This window comes from Poecile atricapillus, chromosome 3 (assembly GCF_030490865.1).
Source record: "Poecile atricapillus isolate bPoeAtr1 chromosome 3, bPoeAtr1.hap1, whole genome shotgun sequence".
Lineage (NCBI taxonomy): Eukaryota > Metazoa > Chordata > Aves > Passeriformes > Paridae > Poecile > Poecile atricapillus.
This window is the reverse complement of record NC_081251.1, coordinates 65,822,822-65,846,607: the sequence shown is the minus strand read 5'-3', so window position 1 is coordinate 65,846,607 and position 23,786 is coordinate 65,822,822. Positions and strand designations below refer to the sequence as shown.

The 23,786-nt window shown below is 38.2% G+C and overlaps 1 protein-coding gene across 2 annotated transcripts in view; it reads right to left on the bottom strand.

The window, feature by feature from the left end:
- Positions 1 to 23,786, bottom strand: part of UTRN (utrophin) — a 307,480-nt gene that overhangs the window by 103,115 nt on the left and 180,579 nt on the right. The window contains exons 1-3 of one of the 2 annotated variants that reach the window (XM_058833985.1): positions 16,796 to 17,846; positions 8,643 to 8,815; positions 3,070 to 3,226 (exon numbers count right to left, since the gene is read on the bottom strand). In XM_058833985.1, coding sequence (XP_058689968.1) covers positions 3,070 to 3,226; positions 8,643 to 8,815; positions 16,796 to 16,849 — 384 coding nt within the window. In that variant the 5' untranslated portion in view covers positions 16,850 to 17,846. Of the gene's footprint in view, positions 1 to 3,069; positions 3,227 to 8,642; positions 8,816 to 16,795; positions 17,847 to 23,786 lie in introns of those variants that run through there. The other variant, XM_058833987.1, reaches the window with a different exon arrangement.

The following is a 23,786-nucleotide window of genomic DNA, read 5'->3' as shown; positions in this document are numbered from 1 at the left end:
TCATCTCCTGTACCTGAGAGGAGGAAAAAGTAGGTTAATAAAAACAATTATTGAGTAACTAGAGGCAAAAAATAATGCTAATATAACAGAACTCAGAAAAATAAAGGGAAGAAGATGGGACTATCATGAAGGCACATCTTACAGAGCTAAGCCACTATTTTACCACTTACATTTTGAAGTGCCAGCAAGGACAAGATCAGGCAAGCAAGTTGGAAATAGGAGAAAATGGGTCACGGAATAGTGGAGACAAAGTGGGGTACTGAACTGCTCAATTTGCATGAAGACAGCTTCAAATCTACACTTAGGTATGAAACTGAAGTAAAGAGGAGAGCAGAAGCACACAAACAGACCTGGGAGAACCTTTTCAAGGTCAGTTGATGTGGTGCTGCACAAACTCAACAAGGGACCAGAAGAAAATCCCACTGATCAAAAGTAAATTTTACAGATTAAATGTTCAGGAGGTTTAACACTTGGAGAAGCATGGGCAAAGAAATATTTTGAAAAGTTACCAGGACAGCTGGCGGTGAGAGGTGGAATAAAGAGAGTATCTTTTGGAGCAAGAGAAATCAAGTCATATCTCTGCAATATTCATCTGATACAGTTACACCTCAAATCTGAAACACTGAAAACTCCCAGCTCAACACGGGATATATATTCTAAATGGAACACCTTAAAGGCAAAGCAAATGACACCAGACAGTGATACCCACTACAAGGCACAGAGTAACCCATAATATGGAATTACATAAAGTTTACAAAAATCCACTGAAAGGGCGGTTTTGGCATAACGTTTTGAAAAGAATAAAAAATCATGGGAATAAAACTTCTGGTCCTCAACTAAGGACATTTCATCCAGCATCCTAACCACATCAACCAATCACTTAACCTTGCTGAGGAAGCAGACGGACTTCTAACACATTTGGGGTTTTGTTTTGTTGGCTTTTTGTTGGTTTGTTTTTGGGTTTGTTTTTTTTTCCCCTTTCAGTTTTCATTTTCTATCCGAAAAAAATCACAACTTTTCAGCTTGATTAAGTTTATTAGCAAATTGCAGCTTCAGCAAGGAACGAACAGCTCCTGCTAAGAAACAGCAGTGAAGCATTGCCATGAGAATCAAACCAATAGGCAGCTGTGGTTCAGCTCCCCTCCTCTGGCAATAGCTAATAAGCAACACTTCAACAGAATGTGAAATGCTGCCTGTTAATAATTCGTATTTGGTATAGCACGGTACCATTACAAAATATAGGGCAATCTCTTGGCTCCCCCTAACAAAATAACTGTTTGGAAATAGTCATCCAGACATCATCTAAGAAATATATGAAAGTGTATACAGTGTTTTGCTGGCATAGGTATATAAAAAATAAAGTGATACTCAGGGTTGCTTTAAATTCATGCTGTTGCAGACCATTAATGCAGCTCGAATTAAATACTTGACTCAGACAACTGTATCCAATACTCACTGTGACATTGTGAGAATATTGCCTCTTTGAAAAATGAAAGAATAATCTCCAAAAGCTCCCGAATGCACTCACTAGAATCTTAACCTTGACACGCAACAAAATATCAGTTACTCTTTAAACACAAGGGCAAGGATTAAACAACCCAGAGGTGCTCTCTCCTTCACACTGCTGCAGTTCACTACTGGTCCACATGAGCCATCTAGCATCATTACTACTCTATTTTTCTACTTCAGAATTCCACCTCAGAATAAAGCCCCAGTTTTATTAGTCAGTTTGAGTCCTTCAGATGAGAGACACTTACTAGTATTATTTTGCTACTATTATGCACATACTGTAATCTACACAAGACACAAACAAGCCTTTAGAAAACGACCTGTAGAGGTCTACAACCTTCCACTGACCTCCTTCAAAATCATATTTGGCTCTGTTTCAGCTTTCTATTGCTCCTTGGCACTAGTAATCCACCTTTTGATCATTATAAAAAAATTCACAGCAGATGTGCCTACAAACAGAGCATGATGCTTTAAGTGGAATTCAGAAGAAATGAACTCTCAAGAAACAAAGTTCCTGAGTTTATGCTAATAAATTTACTTTAAAAGACTAAATTAAGGAGAAATGTATGCAGATTTCCTTAAGCACGTCTATTTTGGAGTGAAGATGCAAAAGTGCTGTTCATGACAGACTACATTTTCTGTACAACCCCACATTATTCCAAGTATTTCTGTATTAGTAAGTTTTTCCAAACTCAAATTTTGCCCTCACCAAACACCACAATAGAAAAGACAACAGTGTAGCTGGCAGAAGGGAACATATTTATCATGAAATTAGCTATATAAAGCTTCATTGTTCTCTTTCCCCGTTTACACTGTACAGATCAACAAAAGAGATGGAACCAGCTTTACTGGATTGAATTTTTCCAATGGCAAAACCATCTTCACTTGATTACTGATCAGAGTTGGCAAGATAGACTCTACATGCTACACGAATGAAGAAATGTGGATGCAAGTGACTTTTTTGCTGTCAAGAAGTATTTAGGAATTAACAGTCTGTCATGTGCAAACCAGAACAGGACAAGCAAAACCAGAAAACTAGAACAGCATGCTATAGTTACAACAGTACAAGGCACAGAAAAATTTTAGTTCTCTAAAATAATTTTGAGTCATCTTTGCGATGTAAATATACATGGGTAGGGGTGAGTTTATCACTATATCACTGGTGAGTTTAGTAACATGTAGAAAGGTACTGTTCACAATTTTACTGAATTTACATTTATTTTTGCTTTCATGATTCTTGGTCACTTCTTACTTTTGCATGCCTTCCTTAACTTTTAGAGTAAAATAACAGTTTCACCCATCAGGATTCCAAAAATATCAAGGAACAGTAAAGAAAAAACATGTTTACACTGAACATATGTCTCAAAAAGCCTTTAGATGAAATTTCATAGCCTATCTTACTTGGGCTTTACTGGGCAAGGCGGGTAAGCAAAATGGGTGGAGACCGAGAGTTCTTTTATAGAAATTAGTCACTAGGAAGCATTCACCCTTTCTCATGTACAAAAATTTGCTTCATTCTATAATTCACAGTATCATATCCATAAAACTTAAGCAACTTACTTTGCAGTGGTCATACTGCTGCTGTAAGGTTGGAACATCCCCTCCAACAGGCATTTGTTTTTTCAGTTCTTCATCTTTTGCGTTCAGCCATTTGATTAACTCTTCCAGGGATGTCAGCAATCTGTTCCATTTCTCTGCACTGGCCTCCAAGTGAGCCCTGTGAGACAGTATAATAGCATCTTTAAAGCCCTGAATGGCAAAACCAGCATGGGAAAACAATAAACAAAATTACTCCATCAGTAAGATAAGAATGCTTCAAGTGTTTAACTGCAAAGCAAGCTTGTGTTAGAAAAAACAGAACACTTTGCACAGTAAATCACAATAAGCAGAGGACAAAGAGAGGAACACAGACAAATATGTCCCTGATGCTTTAGCTCAGCTAAAACCTTGAACACTGCATGTCTAACCAACATAACAAAATCCTATGTTTAGTTGTGACTCCACCAATGTTGTGCAACAAGCACAAGCATCATTTTGTGAGCTAAAGCACTGCAAAACTGAACTGTTTATGCCAGGACCTTGACTCTCCAGAAGCAAAATCCAGTGTGTTCTACCAGCAGTGATCAACAGCAAATTACCTGTGCTGCTGAACATATCCATCAGGGACACACGTTATTTAATAAATCATCTTTCATTGATGTTGACTTACTGAACAATTAATACAGTGAATCTGTTCCTCACTTTAATTGACCAAAAAAGTCCAACCCCACAATATCTTTTTCTATAATTTTCAGAAAAACCTTGACTTGATGTCTTCTCCCTGAACTGCCTTAAAGATGCATAGAAATCTTCAAGAGGGACCAGCTACACCTCTTATACTGCAGTCATTCTATGTTATGGTATCATTCAAGACCAGCATGTACCTAATTTATGTCAGCAAAAACCAGTTTCTTTCTTCACACAGATGGGGAGTAGAGCTGAATGATTTTCAGTGTAGTCTGACACCAGTTCTGCAAGTTTCTCCCCTGCTTCTGAATGAACTAAACTTTATTCCCTTTCCTACTTTGCACATTACTGGTTATCTTTTTTTTTTTTTCTGATTCACTATGACTCACACCTAGAAATTTTCACCTGACTTGTATTATCATTTCAGTTGGCATTAGAGTGAATGTTTGGTGCTGATACAACAACATCGAAGGGATCATGTGCTGCAAGGTTAACTTCAACACAAACTTAAGTTTGACCACACTGAGATCTCCCAGCAATCCTAGGATGGGTGAATCAATAAAGCAGTCAAGTAAGGGTATATAAGGAGGGAAATACAAAGAAAGAAAAAATACATGTTTCTGAAAAGGATAAACCTTTTAGGATAAGTACCTTTAGGAAGCGGAATCTATTCTCCTTCACTCTCGTGAAGGAAAGCACTTAGGAACTACTTGGGAAAAAATATAAAATTTAAGTACTTGCTAGAAGCGGCATTTTACTGCCTACAGTTTTGTGTGTTATAGTTTCTATTGTCCCTTATTGCTCTCACTGATACCTTTATCTCAACACTGAATTGCAACAAGCTGCCTGTAGCTCAGGCCTAAACAGCAGAGTCAGCAGCCCACCCTGCACTGAAGCACAAGCAAGCTGTTGTGCAGGCCAGCAGCTTCTGGATGAAATGTACTGTCTCCACTCTCCTGATATTTTTTCAGGTGCTCAGGACTGGCCCTTCTTTCTTGAAAGGAAAACAGAGTTATACTTCTTATTAATCAGGCAGAAAAATGGTCCTCCTTTCTTGAAATGAAAACAGAGTTATACTTATTAATCAGGCAGAGGAAAGACACTGCTCTCTCATCTAAACCAAGGCAGCCCACATTTGAATTTATTGTTTTGCCATTAGACTCTGATGGTTAAAAAAAATTGTGGGTGTATGTAGGTATATATATATATATCTATGAGAATTTCTAGTAGCAACTACAATTAAAATGTTCAGATTTATAGGGTTATATAGCTTTGTCGGCATTTGATAGTGAAATCTCTATTCATCATGACCGTTACTGTTTCTAGCATATATAAGCAGCACTCACCTCTAAGAACTAAAACACTCTGAGGCTTTAAGATTCTCCTCTAATTATTTAGTGGAATTCTTGTATGCAAAATAAACTGGAGTTTTGTAAGGAGGGGAAAAACTCCTGCAACTAGATAAAGGACAATTTGATTCACCACTCTTTAGCATGCACTGCATTAATATTCATAGTAAAAAAACTAATCTGATATTAATGTGAATGATATAGTATATGTTACAGGATTAAACACATTGTAAATTACCACTTAGTACTTGTGTGAATGCCAAATTAATGTCAATACAAAAATAACACTAGCAAGCACATGGTTTCAAAGTCCAGTGGAAGATCCTGGGAGGGAATCCAGAGCAGTAAGGGGTGGAGAGGAAATGGACTATTCTAACAGGGACTTCAAAATTTTTCACTGAGCACAAAGTGACCTAATCTCACAAAGAAAGACATGAAAAAGGGAAAAAATACACAGGGAAAAGCTCATCACATCAGCCTGGATTTTTCCAGAATACTATCCTTTTAATCTTATCAAAAGCAATACTGAAAATGAAAGCAAGATCATGCAGCAGCTGAAGAGCACACACAAGCATTCAATTCTCCTGGGGAGCAAAGAAATACACATTCAGTAAACACCATTCAAAGCAAATGCTGCACAGAAGCAAGAGAGTCAAGATATGCTTTAAATTGCTTATCAGTATAAAGTTCTAGTATCACGCTTATATTTGTCATACAGCCATTATCAGAGACAGAAGATAAACTATGCAGAAGTTCTGAAATGTTTCTTGGGCTTTTCTGTTCCCCGAGTCAGAATTTCTTTGTTTTGGAATTGGTACTCCTACTGATAAACAACCTGCAAACAAAGCACAAAGGTGTTTGTGCTCATGTGATAAATGAATAGGCAAACTCATGGATTTACCAGGTCAAGTGGTGCCTTAAGAATCTGCTCTGATCAAAATAGAGGTTGGATATAGATGATTGTTTTTGAGCATGAGTTGTAGCACAAATATTCACCAGCAGCAAGCATGTGATATGCAAAAGCACTCCTCCAAGGGAATCCTTGTGAAGAACACAGATGCTCCCACGCAACTGAACAGACTGAGAGGAACCTTCCCTCCCCATGCTGAATAACATCATCAAGAGAACAGCAATTCTGACACTACTCCCCTTCTGTTGACCCTGAGGGGCTCTCTTCACAGCTGGAGACCTCCCCAGCTTTTGAATCTGCTATGGAGGTAGCACTTTTCCTGCTGAGTGACAAGAGAACACATGGGATAAAAAAAGACTGGTGGGTGGTCTAAATATAGAGAAACAGAGAGAAACTCCTTTTCCGTTTCTCCCCTACTTCTACCTCTACCCTCCCCCAACGCTAACATCCTCACATCTCCTGCCCCTGGAGAAAAGAATCTTCCCTAAACATTTGGCTTTAAAAAGCAGATCCCCACAAGTCTGCAGCTTTGTTTTCTTCTTGGGAAGATAGAGAAAAAGAAAGAAGCATAAGTCTACAATGGCAAGGAGAGCAGTATGGCATCATACACACTACAAGTACAGGTTTAAACAGCTTCTATTCATTTAAAAATATGTCAGAACAGCTGGCATATTTTCCAGTTTGGAACTCCCTTTAGTTACAAGGGAGAAGTAAACTCAACACAGTGACTTTGAGGACTGAAGTGATGTGAAAAGCTCATACTCTCTCTGTTTGGGACAGCAGTACTTTCAGCAACTAAAAATCAGCATAATCAGAATGTACACATACCTGAAAATATTCTAAAAAGCTTACAGAAACTTTAATTTAGAAGCACTATCCCAAGCTAAAACCCGTAACAAAACAATCAGCTTTTTCATTCTTCAGTCCTAGCATCTAAGGGTTACATGTTCTCACTGGAGTCATCCATCCATACTTTCCAATTCATCCTTGTGAAAAGATACACCAAGAAAGCAAAAATTGAAGGCAAACAGACTTCATATCAGTTCTGTGCTTTGTTTCTTCCCTATGAAAGCTTTCAGGACTCTTGCACAAGTTAGAAAAGTGAATTACAATCAAAGAACAGAGCAAAATACATGAACTCAGAAATACTATGCTCTTGTCAGTAATGACTGAGATTTGAAAGGTTAATTTATTTGTCTTAAATTTGCACCAGTATTCTCTTTCTTGCCTATCTTCCACTTTGATCTCCAGTGACATGTGGCTCTGCAGCACTGCAGATACCAGCAGAGCAATATTAATGCTGCCCAGCAGGATACACATGACATATCTATGAGGAACAGAAAAGATGGCTCTGTATTAAGAAAATGTATTCCCAATTTCTGAGCACTGACTGCACAATCAGTCTTTCTGTACTATGGCCTTGGAACTTATAGCTGTACAGGATAAGTGGCTTGAAGGCCCTTTTTCATGGCCATCCATTTCTCCCAGATTATGACCAGCCCTAGGAATGGCCAAGCAACCTAATGGTTCTTGCTTGGACTCCACAATCAAAAAGCTATTCTTTTAAGAGCATGCTTTTGTCTTTCTCTCACACAGACCTGTGAATAGAACTCACCAACAACTCCAGAACAACAGCCCTTGCATTGAATTGTGTACATGGTGGAGCCAGTCTCTGCAAGCCCCCACACCAAGCTGCTCAGTTCTTTGGGTTCAAGTTCTGCCTGTGGGCTTTCAAGGAGCTCATTCCCCTGTTTCATTTAACTGTTTAGCAGGGTGGTATAAGTGGATATGAAAAGTAAATATGACATTTTCCCCTCTATTTCATTCCTTCAAACTCTTGTGCCTGAATTTCAAGGTCGGCTCATTTTCGTGGCCTTTGGAATATTCATATGAATATTTAATATTGTCCTTTTCTTTTAAAAGAACAGTTTTTTCAAACCAACAAGTAAGTGGTTGCAATTAAAAGCTCCAGAAATTATTCTCTATGTAATTCATTTTCATGTAGAATTTAATTCAATAATGAATATGGAAGTCTATTTTAAAAATGGCATCACAAAAATTTAACAATTACCACACTTCAGCTTGGCACAGATAGGGTCAAAAAACTGTAAAATTAATTCCTTGATTAATAAGTACTTTAAAGTTTTTTTCAATTGAATAGCAGCAATTAATAATTCAAAACCAATTAAATGGATCAAGATACTTAAGATGCAAGTTCTATTAACTTAGGAATTTCGACACCAAAATTTTGTAACAAAAAAAAAACATCAACAAACTCCTGATTTCTCCTCAAAGTTATGGCAGATTTCCAGAATTATTTCACTGACACTGCCATTGATTTACAGTAAGGAGAGACTCAATGCACTTTCTGGAAATTTTTGTACAAGATCGGCTAGTTACAACTGTGACGCTCTGGAGAGAAAATAAGTAGTTAGGCGTACCTGGTGAACAAGTTCACCAAGTTTTTATATTTGGTGAAAACATAATTTATATATATGTATATATATATATATATATGAAATATTTGCACTCAGGGGTCTTTCATGAAAGAGAATAGATATTTAATTTCAGGGCTGTGGTCAAACTTGTCAAGCCTCTTAGAAGACAGGAACTGTGCCCCATCACACCTTGATGTTTTCATTACCCACCTGATGTTAGCTGACTTCGCCTTCAGGTCATTCCAGCGCTGGTTCATGTCATCAAGCCGGTGCTGGAGCAGAGCAGCTTCCTCAGAGTTTCCCAAGGCTTTCACCATTTTCTGTCTGTTTCCATCAATGCTTTTAAAGATGTCATTGTGGGCATCAATCTCAGCTTGGATGTCCTGAAATACCAGGAAGAAAAGTTCAAGCATAGCTCTGTAAGTAGAGGAGGGGAGAGCTGACTAATGAGTACTCCTAAACACTAGGATAGAGCATGCATTCCAGCTTTCTTGCATGGCTCTGATAGAAGATGCACAGGAGAAAACCTGCACTCCTATTAACGTCACTTCAAAAGGTCTAGCTTTCTTAAGTGTGAGAAAAGGAGTCTGAAAGTCGTCCAAGGCTGTGAAAAAGGAAATAGAATTATAAACACCAAGTTCTGTGATGTTGTGTTTTGTAGCACCAAAGGTAACTGTCTCCTGTTCACCCACGCATTTCACACAGTGTGGCATTTGCAAATGCACTAGAACTCATTTCCTCTCCAGAAATTACAGATTCAGCCTTAGCTATGTCATTTCTTTCTTCTTTGAAACAAAACATTCCAGAAACTTTACACAGTCTAGTGAAACACAGCCTTTATCTAGTATTTTAGGTCACACATAATGAAAGCATTAAATTAAAATCTGTCCCCTTAAATTGCAGCTAAATGGTTACAGCAACCAAAAGTCAATTTTTACAATTAAACTACATTACAGTATGGCCTGAATATATGGAGAGGTAGACATAAAATGGCAGGATGCATTATAATCTGAATTTCATAGTAAATACTGAAAAGAAAAAGAAAAGCTTGTGATTGCCATTCAGTTGATTCATTCCCCCTCCCCTTAGAAATTAAACACATTTTATTCTCTCATCTACCATCTGCCTCAAGAAACACATTACAGATGTTGTCTTCATCTAACTGAGTACAGTATTATTTTAAAACACATAGTAAGAGCAAACAAAACTTCCTGCACCACAGCCAATGGTTTCTAGCATACACACGTCTATCTGTACTCCAATAAAGCAATTTAATGTATGGAAAGCCAGGAGGTGTACTGGCTGTCTCGACAGGATTAATCAACAAAGATTATGACAGGAACTTGGTGCAGATGTAAATAAACTTCTTCTGCAAGGGAGGAAATAAAATAACTAAAATTCCTTAAAGGTTTTTATTCTTCCAATCAACTCCTCAGTAATTACCATCTGTTCCCAGAATCAGAAAAGGATGGGGCTTTGCTACCTCCCCATCCTAAAGATGTATTCCTGCTGGCACATACACAAATTGAAGTGGAAAAGCAGCCATGCATTTGAGATAGTATGAAAGCTTTCTTGAGTTAGTGAAGAAAACAAAAAAGTCAGGATACAGGTGAAGAAGTGGGGGGAGGAGAGATGGGGCAGTGGGGAAGGAGGTGAGAGAGAGAGAGAGAGAGAGAGAGGGAGGCACTGGTGAAGCTCTGTCTGGCCAGAAGAACTACTGTGTGACTTTGGACCTTTCTTTGCCCTGAGATTCACTCCTTTGAAGCAGGTAAAAAGACACTTTCGCTGTCTTTAAAACAACCCAATAAAAATCACCATTCAAAACACAGAAAAAAAAATGACATTTAAAAGGAAAAAACAAATTGGAATTGTCTGATGATCAGCCAACCCAAATAAATGGCAGAGTCATCAGCTGAATTTAGATGCTTACATGAAAACATTTGCAGCTCCCATCCTTACAACTCCAACATGCATGCAGGTGCAGTGACCTCCAGCTCAATCCCACACAGCAGGAGACAAAACCACTGTACAGCAGATACAATTCTAACTGCAACAAATATGTGCTACAAAAGCCAGGTCATGCAAAAAATTTCTCTTTGCCTCCTCAAACACAAATGACAACTTCATTGAAAACAAACTGATCTCTAATTTTCCATTCCACAATCACAATATTAATTGTAAACCCATTTATTCTAGAACCTTCATAAAGCACTCTGATTTTACTTGGGAGCACAATTCAGCATGCATGCTCAAAAATGTTTCATTCATAATGGGTTTGATGTAACATTTTCCAGTCATCATGTTACATTGATTAAGGTACAATAAATCTGCTGTTCACATTCTTGAGTCCCAACTGTAATAACCATGTTGAGATGACTCAGTTCAAAGAATAAAGTTTCATAATTAACTTTTCTCTCACTTCTGATTTCCATTTTCCAGGTTAAAAAAAACCCAACAAACTACTGCCAGTGGATAGATAACCCAACAGGGTTGATAAAATTAATGAATGTGAGTTTGTCACAGTCCTCAAAGAAAAGATGGAGAGAAATTCAAGTGACATACCCCAGATCAGTGTGCACATGGAAGAAGCAGAGCAGGAAAATGAGATGCGAATAATGACTAAAGACAAGAAATGAACACAGTAGGTTAGTTATTCTCCAACAATAATATAAAATATCTGGATTTTTATTCAGATATTGTCTTCTGGATGATGGGCTCCCATCTTATCCTAAGACTGCTGTAATGGGTAGCAATTGATAATACTCTCCTTTACTCACTGTTATCAAGTCCTAAAATTCTTATTTGTAAACATATGGTTTCCCTCCCTTCAAATTTCTTTCTTCAAAGTGGAAAGGACTCTCATTCCGTAAACTCCCCAATTTATCTTCCTCCTAATCTATTATTTCTCTTTCTCCTGCTTTTTTCTTGGTCTTTGATTTTCCATTGTTCTCTATGTAGCACAAAAATGGGATGGAAAAGTTGGTTATGCTTGCTGAGGCCCCAGTGAGGATTAATTCTAGTAAGAGTTAATCCACTTTCAATTTGCAATACTTTAGAAGAAACTCTAAATATTCCTATATTATCAAGTGGAAGTTCCCATATTCAGAGTCCAGGGGCAACACACTGGAGAATGCAGAAGAGGGAAAAATTCTGTTGCTTTTGCCACATAAAGTGGGGAATACAACTGTGAAACTCCATCATTACTCTTAGCCCAATGCTTAAGGGATCTGGGCCAGAGTGGTCTCCCAGCACATGTGCAACAAATCAATAGGTAGAGAAAAGAAAAACAAAACAAAAACACACACAAAAAAACCCAAAAAACCAAAAAAAACCAAACCCCACAAAAAACCCCAAAGACCTAAAGAAATACACTATAAACAGAAAATATTATCTTGCTTTATAAGCTTTTATTTTTGAGGCACTGCTATAGAGATGCCATATTTTGCTAATTTTACAAATATTTATGTGCACCTATCTGTTAAATGGAATTGATAATTTATTGTATGAGGTCAACGTATTTGTTCCACATGCAACTGCTTGCAGGATTAATGCCCTAAATTAAAAGAAAGCTTTTTGGGGACAGAATGTATCCTATATATAAATCAAGGTGAAGGCTCCAAAGTTTGAAAGATAGAAGAAATAACTAGATTGGCATTTAGATACGTACTTAACCCTAGCCAGAGTAGTCAAACATTGCCACTTCCCTTAAATTTCTCTTAAGTAGTAAGATCAAACTGCTGCCTTTTTCCCCTTTGGTGTGGTGATTTCAAAATTCTATTTCCATTCTGAATCTTCTCTGACTTCCTTGCTTCTCCTCCCTCTTTGCCTTTCTTCCTGCAGGATGCAAGCTTTCATTTTATGTTTGGATTTTATTTTAAACCTCGTCTCCATAATAAAAAGCATACTTCTTGCTTTAACTCCTACCAAATAAAATCTAAATGATCATGCAATGACAGCTGAAGAGCATGTGTCTTTAAAGAATGTATAAATATGTGCCAGCCGGTAAGGCTGCAGATGGCAATCTGAAAGGACCCAAAAACACAGTTGACTCCCAAAGGCATACTGGAGTGATATGCCCAGGATAAACAAAAGTATGATGAAGAACCCAACTTTGAAGCCCTTCAAGATCAACCAGCTATTAAACTTTTGTCTTTTCGTTCCTCCTTACAGGCTGCAAGGATGTGTTAAAAGCAGTTACAGCATTAGGTGTAATTGTCCATTGGAAACCATCGATATTTTATAAAATGCAAAAAACTCCTACGCCAAACCAACATCATTCCCATGATGTGTCTTTTTTCTAAATGATGAGTCCAGAGGGCCTCTAATTCACTCTGCAACCCTTAAGCTATTAACAGATTCACTTCTACACACATTTTTTCAGATTTTGTTTGTACTGGCAATATACCAGTAAAGATGGTAACACAGGTGAAGTATTTCCCTTTTTATAGGGCCCAAACACTTCTGTTGAAGATAAAAAGACAATTAATGAAGATAAAAACACAACTAATCGAAGAAAAGTCCATGGCCAAATTAAAGTGGAAGAAACAATGAATTTTAAAATATACAAAATATTACTGTATTGAATTCTCACTATTAAAAAAGCTGGGGTAATAATACAAGGACCTAAAACAGGAAGCTATTTTATTTTGTAATGGAAATAAATATGTTCCCATAGCATTAAAGATTCTATTATCAAGCAACCTGCATCAAATTTTTCTTACATATAGGACACAAAACTCAGTCTCTCAAGAAAAAAGTCAACAGCATTCTGTACCAAATCACAGCTTCACAAAGGGTTTAAAGGCAGGAGTCATCAATGTTTTACTACAAAGTTTTTTGAACCCATGATATACAGCAAAATCCTACATGACACTCCAAACATTTTTATGTTTCTTAGGAAACACAATTCCACTGAATTTTCATAAACATCTGACCACATATCAGGGATGGCAAGTTATGCCACACAAACAATATATGGCTTGCAAGAAATGGACAAACAGGTATAATGCTGTGCCACAAGCCTGACAGCATTTTGTGCTGGAACACAGAGTGCTACATCCTTTAAATCCCCAGGTACAATACATCTTTTGTGGCTTTAGAACCACATGTTTATCTTAAAAGGAATTAGTGGGGTTGAAGTTGACTTTTCATAAATGAAAATCAGCTTGAAAAATTGTGGTTTTCCTAGCAAAAGTTACTCCCAGGCTATTTTGCCAGAACAGTTTTGTACTTCTTGCACCCAATAGAGATCATGCCTGTGAGTGGAACAGGTGCAGAGAATTGCAAGTCCCATGGAAATGACTGCACATTGCCTTCACTGACAATGCTCAAGTCAGAAAAGACACAGTTACAGAAATGCTGCACTTGCCTCTTTCAAAGGTCAGGAATAAATGTGATGACTGCTCATCAAAGTACCTGCAGAAAAATCTCCCAGCTGGAACAGCTGGAAGAAAAATGTCAGTGCCAACCAAAGGACATAACTGCACGCCATAGACAACAGCCAGGACATCGTTCTTTGAGGTCTCACAGCAGGAAGCAAAGAAATGGACCTTTTTTAAATTTTTTTTTAATAGCAGATTGTTTCATTTATATTGAACCAGGTAGATTTTACCTGCTGCTGCCAACTGCCTCTGGGAACACTGCTATGGCAGATTTTACTTTTAGCCTCTGCTTTACTTGGAGCTTTTCACTTTCTGATGACTCAAGGACAGAGTAAGAATTAGGGCATGATTGAGGTGTATGAAAGTGGCCATTGTGAAATGGAAACTGGACTTCTATTTGTCTCAGCCTTAAAATGCTGGAGGTGGCTGGGAAAAAGAGATGCTCATGAAAAAAGACAGCTTAAAAAAAAAATCTCATCCAGGAAGTCTCTTCTCTGATGTCAGAAAACCGTCATGCCTTTATGAAGACTCATCCCATCCGCTGTTTCAGAGGCCTGCCCCTGCAGTAGCAGCTGCTGTTAAGCAATCCATTTGGAATGAATTCATATTCAGAAGTAGCAGTAGACATTGAAAATTTTTAGGTAGAATTGCCATTATCTTAAATCCACCAGTGCCACAAGTGTATAAAGATGGACATTAAAACTCTCTCAAGTGTCATACAAAGACCATACCATTTCACTACAGACACTGCGACTATAGTGTAAGATCAAAGCAATTTACAAAGCAATTTGCTGTAGATATGGAAGAAATGTATTTATTACTTAAACTGTCAGATATTTCATGGAGAAAAATACAGAATTTTTGGGGGGAAAACGAACTTTGGGTCATTTCTCCCTTCTAATTTTCAAAGGCTTGTATTACCAAAAGCCTTGCAACAACACATCATGTTTCTAAAAAATCGACTTGACTTTCACTTAAGCTTCTTGGATAGCACCGTAAGAGGTGACATATGGTGTAGTCCAAGATTCATTTTATCACAAGAATGATGATGCACTTACAGGAAGGCTGAGAATGCCACACTGCCTTCAACAACCTCTGTGGCTCCATTGCATGCCATAAACTCAACATCTGAGGGCACCACAAATGTGTTAATACTAATTCCAGCAGTCACATAATTACAACTGAACAAAGCCAAAGCAGCCCTGCCTACTGCAGTGTAATGTGACTCTGCTTTTGCATAGGAAGGGAGTGCCGTGCAAGCTTCTGCAAATGCCATCTGGCTTCTGCATTACAACCACAGAAACAGCACTCACAATTCTCTCTGTAGAACATACATTAATGAATCCAGAGAGCTGAAAGTAGCTTACAAGCTAGGATCGCTGTCATAGCACTGTTTCTCCTGGCAATGAACACCTCAGGAAGGACAGGATGGGTGGATGGGGAATCATAAGAGGGACAGATGAAGCGGGGGGGGAGGGGAGCTTGTTTAAAAAAGAAACAAAAAACTTGCTAAATAAGCACAGACTAAAATTTTAGAATTTGTGATAGAAGTCCACCAATTAAAACATTAACCTTCTCCAGCACCAAAGTATCCTTTTATGTTGCATTACAAATTTCAGCACAGTAGACAACAAAATTTCACAGCAAGCTTCAAGCTAAAACATACAACAGAGCTGTGAGACCTCTAAGTTTTGGCTTTGGTGAGAATTGCTATGATCAATTTCTTTAAGATAAACACTGGAATATTCAAAGTCACAGGGGAGAGCCTGAAGTTTGCAAATACCAGGGCTTATATGATTAATAAAATATTAGAAATGTTGGTTACAAACTTCTCTCTTAATGAAATCATGAAGCATCTCAGAGTCCAGCACGTGTCTTTATTTTTACGGGCTACCACAGCAGCAGCTATAAGAGTGAAGTCCAGATAACAGACTGGGAGCAGGAGAGAAGCCAGTGACCTACACAGTGAAAAATCAGACCACAAACACTTTTACTGTTACTCTTAGCTACTTTTGGAAAAGTCATACTGGTGGGATCCTGAATAGTGCCTGTCTCAAGTATACTTCTTCCTGATAAATAGAAGTGGTAAACCAGTAACTACCAGGAGGAGAAGAATGCTGGTTTACATTTTAAAAGAAAAACATCCTGAAGTTCAGAAAAAACACAGAATCAGGTTTTACGAACTGCTTTCCTACCTCGGGACCACATTTTTAAGGTGTTTTATCTTAATTCATAAACTACTTTGTATTTTGTTACATACTCTGGTCTTGCAGGATACAGGAAATTAATACAGTAAAAAAAAAGAAAGCAAATCTAACAGTGGTTACAAACATGCAAATGAGGTTTCACTAGAAGTGCTGACAAATAGATGAAAACAATTTGTTTTTTAATGTTCTCATGTCTCTTGCTCCTCAGGACAATCACGGCAAAGCCAAACCTCCTGCCTCTAAGAATTACTGCTACCAAACAAACTGGTAAGAGAAAGAGTAACTAGCTGGAATAAAAGAACAACAGATGAAACAGAGGGAAAGTTGCATATTCATTGGAAATAATTCTACTTATAACTGCCATCGTGAGATGTTCCAATTCAACAAAAATAACACTCAACTAAATTTAACAGCAAACTCCAACAGTGTTTTATGTCAATAGTGGAACAAGGTCACAAGCAACCTGTAATGTCCCCTTACACCCTTGACTTAGCAAAGCCCAAATTATTCTTCATTTCCTTTGGAATTTAAAAATAAATAAATAAATAAATAAAAATCCCCACGATCAGAAGACATGCTCTAAAAGTAATCTTGTAGGACCTGAAATGAGGAAGATAAGCAACATTAGATTTCCATAAACAGAGTACACATGAGGACATAAACAGCAAGACAGAAAACCTAAGTTAAACATCAACCTGCCTTTTTTATTTGCTGTGTAATTTTCAAAGGCATACACAGCCTTTTTCAAAGGCATGTGTACAAGTGCCTATCATACCTTTTCAAATTTTGTCAGCAACTCACGTAAGCTGAAGGTCAGGCCAATCATCATTAGGCATCTCCTGAAGCCTACATTTTCCTGGTACGTCCTCCAAGCCAAGTCTATAGCCTTCAGAAAGTTTCTCTCCTTTTCCACCTACGCAGTCTCAAAATACTCCAAGCGCTCCAGTGCGTGTCCCTCTCCTGGGCTGTGCTCCCCTGGGAACAGTTCACACAGTGCCATCGTCACAGTCTCCGTGTCCCTGCTCCTTCCCATGGGCTGGGCACCCAGGGGTGAGCCGCTGGCACTGGGTGCTGCTCCCTGCAGGGCTGACCTGACCTCATGGCACTGCGGGGATCTCCTTGGCTCCACACCTCCCCTCCGGCTCACCTCAGCAATGGCCTGCAGGATCCAAGTGCTTCTTGCAGGCCTCAAGCTCAGTGTTTGCTCTCAGTGACCCTGAGTGAGAGCAGCTATGACCTGCTGGTGTATGACAGGTAGAAAGGAGGAACACATCCTTCCATGTTGCTCCATTCCAGGGGAAGAAAAAAAAATCCCCAGAGAAATTTCTGTCTATAGAAAGCATCAAAAACCAACTTCCCAGACAAGTTAAGATGGGATGAGGCACATTTCATCCTAGGAAACACAGTGGTGTGACCAGATGGAAGGCCATCTCTCCTCTGCCTTCCTCAGAGCCAGCACCACGGGCTGGTGCTGCTATGGCAGTAATCAGGCACCCCCAGCTCCCTTCTCTTCACCCAGGAGATGCCGTGCCACAGAAAAGCCAAGGCCCATTAGAAGTCGTCTAAAAAGTAACTTCCTTCATGTAAGCAACAAAAAAACACGTCCAGCAAAGGATCCTGCCGCAACCTCCAAAGCCTTCGCTGGGGATCTCCTCCTTTGGTGCCGCCTGCTCTGACAGCCGTGTGGTAATCTATCCCCAGCATTTGTTTATTATTGTAATCAGCATCCTCCCTTCCAGCAGCCCTGGTGCTGCTCCAAAGCCAAGCACACTCCCCTTTCCTGGAGGCCTCCCCGCTGGAAAACCACCACCACCCCTGAGGCTGCAGAAACCTCAGACTGAAACCCCTCACTCGCCCCTTTTCCTTCCCCTCGCATGGAAAGGTTCCGTCACTGAGCGAGCTTTGGAGCTGTAAAAGCAACCAGCGCTGCACAAAGCCACCACGGGCTGGGGCTGCTCAGGAGGGCACGCTCCACCAGCCGGATTGTTTTCCATATGAGCCTTCGCGGGAAACCTGACACCCCACGGGTGGCTGTGAGGAAATCACTCCATTTCCAGCCATTCCCACTGGAAACCCCGTGCGCATGTGAAGGCCTATTTAAGCTGCTGTTAATGCCTTCCGCACAAACACACATTACTCAACCACCAAAACCAGATTCAGTAATAGTTGCCAGCAAGTCAGCAAATGTATAATTAAAACCAAACCAGCGACCCATCACTTGCAAAACCCGTTACAACTAATTCTCCTACGAACACATTGGGTATCACGTGTTGCTTTTACTTTTATTTCACCCAACCATCATATGAAGTACCAATGAATTCACCAGTAGCAAAATTGTCTCTAAAATTATTCTGAGCTACTGGATTATACCGGTATATCTCGTAAGGGTCAGGATTTAAAAAATAACTCTGAAGGGGGGAAAAAAAATATTGGCATTAGCAGGATTTTTACTTGGTTTATTTGTACTTTGCCTCCTGTCTGGATGTTTTATGTGGGCATATTACACAAACTGCAGAAGTGCTTGCAAAATAAACTCAGGAAAGTTTTCCAAAGGTGACAGAACTAAACCAGCTTTATAGCCCATATAACAGATCAGCTTAAACAGTCTGAATTTATTCCACTGTTTCTGCAAGCAAAAAAGCCTCTTTATCATGTTCACATACTATTCGTTTCCAAATTAAGTACTTACAGAAGGAAAAATTACCCATTAGAGTGAAAAAGTTAAACCATTCTGCAAGAGATATAACTAGAATCACTATTTGAGAATCTCCTTTCTTCTCCTCAAGACAGACAAAGTTTGGATCCTACTCCCCTGCACACTAAGGCTTTCTGCTGCTCATGGAGAAATAAACCCTTGCAAACCAGAAAGGAACAGACTTTAGATCCACTTCAAAGATGGTAGTGCATATAAATAAAAATGGGTGTCAGGCTGGATTATAATGAAGCTTCATAACTCCAGGACTGAATCCAAATACACAACATTAATTTTATGTTTGGTCTCAGGCTTCATACTTAGATAACTTGTTTTCCAATTTTCATTTGTCATTAAAAAAACCATATATTCTAGATCTTTCAGAACTATTAGATGCAAATGAAATACCCTCCAAGGTGAATAGATACCATTTTTCACAATTCTATAAAAGGTTATCAAATATTTACATATATACATGATGTTGGATCAAGGCTTCCAGCAAAACAGCTTTGAAAATTATACTGAATAATGGCTTTTTCAGTTGCTTTCTCACATGAAAGCACACTGCAGTATTGGAGAAATTCTCAATAAGACAAAGTAACTGAAATAAGCTCTACATTGACACGTATTTCATATAGACTCCACACAACCAGCAGCTCTGTAGATATGACAGTGTTAGACCCTAAGCTCTAAAAATACAACACACATTTTAAGGCAGCTTTACATTACCTATTGCTACTAAAGTTTAAGTTTTCTTGATCAGCTTCATCATCATTTTCTTTAAAAACAGCTCTGCATACACTATTGGCAACAAAAACACACATACTGGAAAGTACAGTTATTACACAGATTAAATATTTGAATTCTAGAGGCCAAAGAAATTCACATTCTGAGAGTTTAAGCTCTCATGGAAATAAACAATCTACAACTGAAAACAAGCACACCAACTGTAACAAAGCACCCTTCCAAAGCACTCTTGTCGATACCAGGACCCACAAATGGGAATTTAAGACACCAGAAACAACGTACAGCTGCAGAAGATTAGGTGCAGTGAAGCTTCCCGTTACTTTTGGTATTAGAGTAGTTTGGTGCATTTTCTCATGGGTCTTAAATAAGAACATAAAGCTGTGTAAAAATAAAACAATCTGCAAACAGCCTTTTATAGCCATTGGTAATGTTCCTAATGTCAGCCTGCAAAAAGCAAGGGCCATCAAAAGAACAGCACTTCTACCAATGGTAGGAAAAGGATAGTCAGCACAGCAGCCTGTGACACAACTACAACCACATCTGCTGGAAACAATTTTTAGGCGTGGGTTCTGCAGCACACGCCCCACAAATCCAGGCTTAACAGCCTCATCATTTAGCAATGCACAATGCAGAGATTATAAAACTAATAGCAGAATTTTCAATCAAAAACCTTATTACTGCAAAGAATTAACTAAAGACCCCCTATTTTTATCAAGTATAAATCCAGAAAAAACTGAATTTCAAGATACTGCAAATGAACCATTAAAGTCAATGGTAAGGAAAAAAAAAAGTTACTCCATTTCTGCTTGAAATAAAAATACCCAATCAACTTGGAGATGATCTTATACACACCTCTAAAATTCAGTTTCAGGAAAGATAAAAGTCTCTTAGACTTTACTGTGTGAAACAACATTAAGATATGCCTACAATAAAGAACTTGCTTCACACTTGAGAGGATGTGCAAAATATGCAGGAAAACTGTCACGCTGAACACAACTTGATTTTGGAATAAGCAAACTAAAGAAAGGGAAAAGTTTTTTTTCTTTTCCAAGAAGAAAAATGGAAAAAGTAAAGAGCAGCAAGAACCTTAAGAGTAAATAAATGAGGTTGCTTATACTGGGAGCATACATACATCTTATGTGACTCACAACAGCAAGTAATGACAACAGAAAGATAAAAAGAATAGTGTTGCCTTGTGTGACTCAGATGTAAAGGGCACAGAGGTCAGTAGGTGGTTACAGCAAGTCAATACATCCTGTTTTCACTCAAGACATGCAGCTTCAGGCAGGAGCAAAAAATCCAGCAGTTCAAAAGCACTGTGCTATATTCACCTACCTTGAAAAATATCTGATGTCAGTCTGATCAGACCAAGAGGGGGAGATGCCCTCTCCCTTCCTACAGCAGGTCAGCATTTATAATACAGAGTTAACACATTGCTCCAGCAAGGGCAGTCCTACACTGAGGCTTATTATCAATGGAACCCAACATAAAGGTTTCAATTAAACAGAGGCTCACTGATAACCTCTGCCAAAAGTCAAATCACTCAAGCAACATAGTACCACAAGGACTAGCAATTCATCAGGTCAAATGGACAGATCAAATTCTTACAGTAAAAATCTACAAGAGGCAGGATAAGACAAAAGTAACATTGCCAAAATTACCAGTTAGGTATCTATTATAGGTGGGATTGCAATGCAGATTATGAATTACATTACAGTTCCTAGAGCTTAGAGCAAGGCACTGCAACCATTGGATTTGTTGTCATCTTTTTTTTTTTTTTTTTTTTTCTCTATGAGTAAAGGTATTGCCTTGGAAGACATTTTTACAAGGATTGACCAGTCACATTCAGTGGTTTACCCTGTGCAGTATCTGCCACATTCAGTGACAGAATTCTGCATTAGATAAGCAGAAATAGACTGTGGCCTTCCTGAAACAAATGAGACAAGACTTTAAATTTCAAGAATTAAATTTCATAGAATTCCAGATGTAGTCTTGATGACAGGCAGTGCTGTACTGCCATGAAAGCTTTGTGGAGGACTGCGTGGTTTGCTGGTGGGCTTTTATGCTCCATTAAATTGTTTGGACAACACATAGCTTTCAGCTTTATGAACCAAGTATGATTTTATAATGGTTTAGACTTATATATAAACCGTTGTGTTCTTTGAACTTCCCAGAAGAAGAATATTTCAAATATACTCAAAAAAAGAAGAAAGTATCTCATACTTGGAGTATACCAAAAAGAAATTAAATGTCAAAGGGAAGTATGGAGGAAAAGTACCACCATGGCATCTATTTCACATATAGGGCATTATAAACTTTACTGAGCAAGAGATCAAGATTTTATGGGACTGACCAGAACATGAACATTTTAATCCTGACCCTAGATGACAGAATGAGGGAGGCAGCAGAGTATGGATGAAATCCAGCTTTTATGTCAAGCAGGAACTTCATCATCGGGTGTTATTTTCTAGTTAGTACTGGTGACTACATAAAATGTTCCTATTGATCAGTTGTCTATAAAGACTTCACTAGGGAAGCGTCCTTCTAAAACGTTAAGTTGCCTTTCCTCCTCGCTTCCTTTCTTCAAGCATAAAATACTAGTGCTTGCTTGCAATACTCACACCAGAAATCAGAAAGCATCAGGGCACCTTGTGGTCTGTCTTAAATAGCCATTTTTATGCTGTTCTCTTTGCACAAAAATGAAATAAACACATTGCTTTAGATGCACTTATTCACATTTTTATTTAAAAGGGTACAACTAAAAAGAGGGTGACTGCCTAGTGGTGATACAACGTGATAGACTGCCAAAGCAACACATCCAAAAAAAGATTCCAAACCAATCATTAACCCACACCCAGAGTAAATATCCAGTTTCTCAAGTTTGAGAAATGGGACTTTCAGTATTTTGGCCCAACCTGAAAAATGTTTGCCTTAAAAATTTTGTTGACTGTAATGAAAACAGTTTTATCACTTTCTGAAAACTTAGCACAATAAAAGCCTTATTAAATCCATACATATTATACATCTTTAAAAGAATTTTCTACAAGAAAGGCTGATTTATATATTTATTACTTAGTAGAGGGTACCCATCTCTCAAGATACTAAAACCCATCAATGAAAAGATGATTAATTTAGTAGTTGTGAGACAAGTACTCAATCCAAGTAATGGAAAGACCACAAAAATATCTTTTCACTTGAGTTTATAATAAATAATTGATAGAACATCTTAAATTCTACAGCACTAACTTATTATCTGTGAATTAAAATCTCATTCAAATCATGTATTGCAGTTTCCTGTTACTTCACTTCTTAGCAATAGCATTAGACTCAAGTGTCTAACACACATTCAGTGCCATTTCAGTTATCCTGTGTAATTTATCATTTTGCCACACTCCAAGGTTAAGTACCTTCTGACTCAGTCTGCCCATATATTATGCTCTAACTTGTCTTATATTCTCAGTTAACTAAGTGGCATTATCTTGCAGGAAGGAGAAGTATTACCTGGATCTAGTTGATTTGGGGGATTTTTAGTCATTTTGAAAGCCACTGGGAATGGGACTCCCCCTTATCCAATGAAAACTTTATTCACAGCAATAAAAATATGTTTCAGCTGTAAGCTTTTCAACAATCAAATTTGTGTACTTGAATATTAGCTAGGCATTTTAGGAGTTAAAAAAAATGTAATTGGTATGATTTCAAGTAAGTTCTTGCCTATTAAGTGAGTATCCTTAAAACATTTACCAAGAAATGTGGCTCTATATCAACTTTAATATCACGTTGGAGAAGGACAGTAAGAAAATTACTCTTGGGAGTTAAGCAAGTCACCATCTAATAGGAGATTCTATCAAACCACTGAAGCTCTATTTCCTAATCAAGCAAAAAATACCAAAGTATACCACTGCAACTTACCGAAAAGGTGAAGGTTTTGTTTGATTTCAAAGGTCATTAAAAATGAACAATGACCCTGGACAACAGGGATGTTTATTTATTTTAAATTTTAAATCTTCTCATGCTGTTGAAACTGCATCAAAGCAGCAACCCACAATGCTTCACCAACAAACTGAGCTTTTGCTGAGAGTAGAGAAAGAAGAGTATCTGATGGGAGCCTTTTACTTTAAAGGCCTTATGACTGATATCATAGGACAACCCATCTAAATTAATTTTCAAACCACGGAATTAAACCTTAAAAACTGGTTCTAAGATCAGAGTCTAAGTCTTGTAGTGCAGAAACAGTATTCATTCTTCTCATTAACTGTGTAATGATCCTCCAAATCTGCAGTTAGATACCTTAAATGAATAAATGATATTCCTGTATCTCCACTGAACA